The sequence below is a fragment of the Otolemur garnettii genome, unplaced genomic scaffold (genome assembly GCF_000181295.1).
Source record: "Otolemur garnettii isolate 467f Iridium unplaced genomic scaffold, OtoGar3 scaffold00115, whole genome shotgun sequence".
Taxonomy (NCBI): domain Eukaryota; kingdom Metazoa; phylum Chordata; class Mammalia; order Primates; family Galagidae; genus Otolemur; species Otolemur garnettii.
Genome location: NW_003852510.1, coordinates 5,989,215 through 5,994,060, shown reverse-complemented (window position 1 = coordinate 5,994,060; position 4,846 = coordinate 5,989,215). Strand labels below are relative to the sequence as shown.

The window sequence follows — 4,846 nt, the reverse complement described above, 5'->3', positions numbered from 1 at the left end:
TGCCACAACACCCGGCTATTTTGGGGTTGTAGTTGTCATTGTTGTTTGGCAGGCTGGCCTGGATTCGAACCTGCCAGCTCCAGTGTATGTATGGCTGGCATCTTAGCTGCTTGAGCTATAGGCGCCGAGCCTTCCACTAATTTCTAATAAGACAGCTATTCTACCTTGTCCTTATCTAGATACACTCATTTTTCTTTTCCTGAAACTATTGCAAATGCTCAGGTCTGCTAGGTTTGAGAAACCTTGGATGAATGAGCACTTTTGGCTTGTTTAAAGTTCAAAAATGGCAACAAACAGGACTCACAACCTATACGGGGATATAAGGTCATTTTCACAGACTTGTGTTTGCTGAAATGAACAAAGCTAAATTGAATTCTTAATTACAAATACACTAGATGCTTATGGATTTTCCCGTTTTACATTCCTTGTATCTTTTATCTGTAAATTTAAGATCTTGGCAACTGAGATTCAGCTTTGCTTTAGTGTCCCTAGAATTCTTTTCTTTCTTTCTTTTTTTTTTTTTAGAGACAGAGTGTCACTTTATCACCCTTCATGGTGCCGGGGCGTCACAGCTCACAGCAACCGCCAGCTCTTGAGCTTAGGCGATTCTCTTGCCTCAGCCTCCCAAGTAGCTGGGACTACAGGTGCCTGCCACAACGCCCAGCTATTTTTTTGTTGCAGTTTGGCCAGGGTCGGGCCACCCTGGGTATATGGGGCCGGCACCCAGCCCACTGCGCCATAGGCACCGCCCTAAAATTCTTTTCTTAATACGTCTCAGTAGAGCTAGAGAATCTTAACAAAGATAAAATATATTTCTGGAAAAACATCAAAAAATGCGTACATGAGATTTACTCTCCCAAACATCATGATCCTATTAAAGGAAATGAGTGCACCTGCTTTTCAGTAGTGCTTCACTCCGCCTTACAGGTTTTCACTGGGAGGCTGTGCTGAAGGGACCAGTGGAGGGGCTGGGATTGTGATGAATCTTGTTGAATCTCCCAGCTGGGGCTCCCAGGAATGCCCTCAAGAGTAACAAGAAGCCCAAGCGAGTCATGATAAACTCTAAAAGCAACACATTTCATGGGGCTACATTAATGCTTTGTGTACAAATGAATATTTAAGGTGCTTTTCATGATGGGCAGCAAGTTTAGATAAAGGCTCAGTAAATGCTTGAAAATATACAGCCTCATCGATCAGGCAAGCGGGTAGATAGTGCCTGTGCCCTTTGCTCTGAGACTGGAATTGTGAGCAATGTCTTCTGTTCCCCACCCGTTTAACCGAGAGGGACCAGGTCAAGTAGGTATCTTAAGTAGGGAAACTTGTAAGCTACTCAACTTACTTGTGGAAATAGGTAACGTGTAGAAGATGGAGGGAGCTGGATTCCTCGCCTTTCTCACCCTGCCCTCATGGATGTGGTTGCTCCTGCAGACTACGGAGTTCTGCACGCATAGCCGCCACCTGCCTCCTATTGGGGGACAACGAACTGTGATAACCTCCTTACACACAAACCTATTCTTCGGAAAGTTTGGTTTCTTTCTGTTTCCATCTATAGGTGTAATTTTCTCTCCAAATAAACGTGACCTCACCACTCTATGAATTTTCTTTAATAAATACTGGGGGGGAGGATTTGTAATTGGAGTACCTATAATTTAAAACTGGGCTTCGTTATTTTGCCTCGTTGAAAATGCAGGGCTTGTTACCCTCGTCCTCTGGCTCTCTCGCTCTCGGTGGTCCCGGCCATCGCCCAGAAGTGATCCCGCTGCCGGGCGAGCGCCCCCGGCTGAGCGCGAGTTCGGCTCCCACGCGGCAGCACACGCCGCGCTCAGGTGGGCCCGGGTCCCGCCCCGCCCCGTAGCCCCGCCCCCGCTCGGCGCGCATTGGCGCTGCGGGCTGTCAGTCCCAGCGCCGCTGGGGAGGGGGCGCAGCCTGGCGGCGGCCCCTCACAAAAAACGATTCAGCCCGGGTACGACCGTGGCTTCCCGATGCCTGCCCCGCGAGCGCGCCCCAAGGTCGGGAGCAGGGACCCCAGCGCCCTTGGTAAGTGCAAGTAGGGCAAGAGGGTTGCGGGGGAAGAGGGTCCGGAGCGGGGTCTGGCCCGCTGACTGCCTGGGCAGCAGGGTGGGCAGGACGTGCCCGCTTGACACGGGTCCCCGGAGATGGCCGCGGGTAAGAACCTCGGAGGTCGTTTGTCAGCAGGAAACTCCCGCCAAGGAGACTCTCAGCAGGTCTGCCCACCTACCCCCTTCTAGCTCGTCCTAGAACCATGCATGGGTCGTCCGTGGCTTCTTTCTCTCTTAACCAACCTTTTTGGGAAATGTGATTTTGGGTTCCTGGCCATTATAATTCTGCAGACAGCTTGAAGCTGGGTTATCTGTTTCACGCCCCCGGCATTTTCCTTTTTGAGTACTTTATCCTGCGCTCTGTCTCCAGCCGTCAGGGGCATCAAGCCAGAATAAGAGAGATTCCTTCTTCCAGGAAGAAGCTTCGTGGTCTGTCCATAGCTAGTGCTGGGAAAGATTCACTGCTTTTCTCAGGTAGTGATTGCTCTTTGCTGCTCGAGAGAAAAAGAAAAGATGGTGTTTTCGGTGGCATTTGACTTGCAATTTTATCAGGAAATGACAACAGGGACTTTAAGATTTCCTGAGGTGATAAGGCCATCCTTGCAGGTTAAGGCCAAATCACTTGCAGTCTAACATTATCCAAAGTTTTAACGTCCATAGGCTTCATTTTTCCCCCCTCATTTCAGTTAAGTTTCTATTTGAGTATTTGTTTTATATCTGCAATGTGATATACATTGAAGCGAGCTTTGAGTAATCCAGGCTAATTTCCAATGATACACTCCTAAATATGATCTAATTTCAACATTTCTATTATATAGTAATACATCCTCTGCTTAATGAAAATGCTCAGGTGTTGAGAACTCACAAGGAGGGAAAGAGTTAAATAGTTTTAATCAGCTGGTTTTAGTGCTTATTGAAGCATTATGTGAGGAGAGACACTGTAAAACGTTAATATTCTAATTCCATCATTGTTCTCCACTGATTTTATCTTTCTGTTAGAAGCATAAAGCATGAAACATCGAATCTAAGAGAGTATTTATATAGATCACAGACTGATTTTCAGGGTTTGCAGAATTATGGGCTACTCAAATGAAATCAGTGAAGGATTTACATAAAAACAGTATGAGGAATGAGCCCTTTTACTTATTTTAGGAAACGTACCCACAAAAATTCATAGGACTTTTGTTAGATAATTGCCTCACATTTCCATTTGTTAGTGCTGTCATACCACTCTGGATTAATTTTTCAATACAACTTTATATTATATAACAGTTTGCCAATTGCATAGCTTGTCAATTTACATGTGGCTTTTAAATTAGTTCCAGAACAAAGAAAATATAAAGAATTTCAAAAGCTTAGTTTTAAAAACAATAACTCAGTCTAGTCTTTGATTTAATTTGGAGTTAATGGACTACATTATAGTTAAATGACCTTTAAACAGTTTTTAAAATTTTTGATTAATATTGCAGATTAGTACCTCCAATTTATTTTCTGATAAAACTCTTAAAGCCCAGTTTCAGAGCTTAGGCAGTTTTAGAAACAGGCAGTCTTGTGTTTAATCTGAGTTCCCCTACCTCGTAGTTTTGTAATCGCTACCAAATGGCTTCATCTGTAGATGATGATATCACCAGCTTTGTAATATTATGGTGAAGATTAGAGATGTATGTGAAAGTGCTTAGCACTTAATCTAATACACAACAGTTGCTAAATAAACATCAGCCATCATTAATTCTTACCTCCAACTATGCATATTATGGTGGGAAAGTGTGATACAGCAGTTACAGAACTTAAGTGAAATGTCAAAATTATACAGCTAGTTTAAGAGTGTAGAATGACAGTAATGTTAAATTTTCCTAAGAATATGTATGAAAAGTAGCACCTCCTTGATGGAACATACATTTTTAGATCAGAAACCTTATGATATAAGGGAAGGAACACCAGAGAGTCAAAGTCTCTAGTTCTAACTCTGGCTATGACCTTATCTTCTTGTATGGCTTTCAGCAAGCTGACTGCCCCCTCTGGAGCTCAATTTTGTCATCTGGCTGGACTTGAATAATCTCTAAAGTCCCTTTCAGCTTCAAAATTCTTTTTTTTTTTTTTTTTTTTTTGAGACAGAGCCTCAAGCTGTCGCCCTGGATAGAGGGCTGTGGCATCACAGCAACCTCCAACTCCTGGGCTCAAGCGAGTCTCCTGCCTCAGCCTCTCAAGTAGCTGGGACAGGCACCCAAGTAGCTGGGATGGATTCGAACGCGCCACCTTAGGTGTATGTGGCTGGTGCCTTAGCCACTTGAACCACAGGCGCCAAGCCAAGCTTCAGAATTCTTTATTGCATGTGATAAAACTTACATTACCTGGGAGACACCTGTGGCTCAGTGGGTAGGGTGCTGGTCCCTTACACAAACCTGGCCCTGGCCAAACTGCAACAAAAAAATAGCCAGGTGCTGTGGCTGGGGCCTGTAGTCCCAGCTACTCAGGAGGCTGAGGCAAGAGAATCACCTAAGCCCATAAGTTGGAGGTTGCTATGAGCTGTGTGACTACATGGCACTCTACCAAGGGTGATAAAGTGAGACTCTGTACCTAAAAAAAAAAAAAAAAAAAAAACTTTATATTACCTTGCCTAATCCGTTGCCCTTTGTTGTTTTGTTATTTGCTTAACTTGCAATTTGGAGTCACAACAATTCATAAGACAGCAAACCTAAAGAATCAATAATATCAGACTTGCAAAGTAATCTGAAATGAAGTTTTAACAAAGAGAGTAAAACCAAAAGGATTTTTTTTTTTTTTTT

At 44.0% G+C, this 4,846-nt stretch overlaps 1 protein-coding gene across 1 annotated transcript in view; it reads right to left on the bottom strand.

Moving 5' to 3' along the window:
* Nucleotides 1-803: 803 nt before the first annotated feature.
* The window catches only part of ZBTB25 (zinc finger and BTB domain containing 25), a 35,003-nt gene continuing 30,960 nt past the window's right edge, over nt 804-4,846 (bottom strand). The window contains exon 3 of the mRNA XM_023517630.1: nt 804-2,551. Coding sequence (XP_023373398.1) covers nt 2,502-2,551 — 50 coding nt within the window. The 3' untranslated portion in view covers nt 804-2,501. The remainder of the gene's footprint in view (nt 2,552-4,846) is intronic.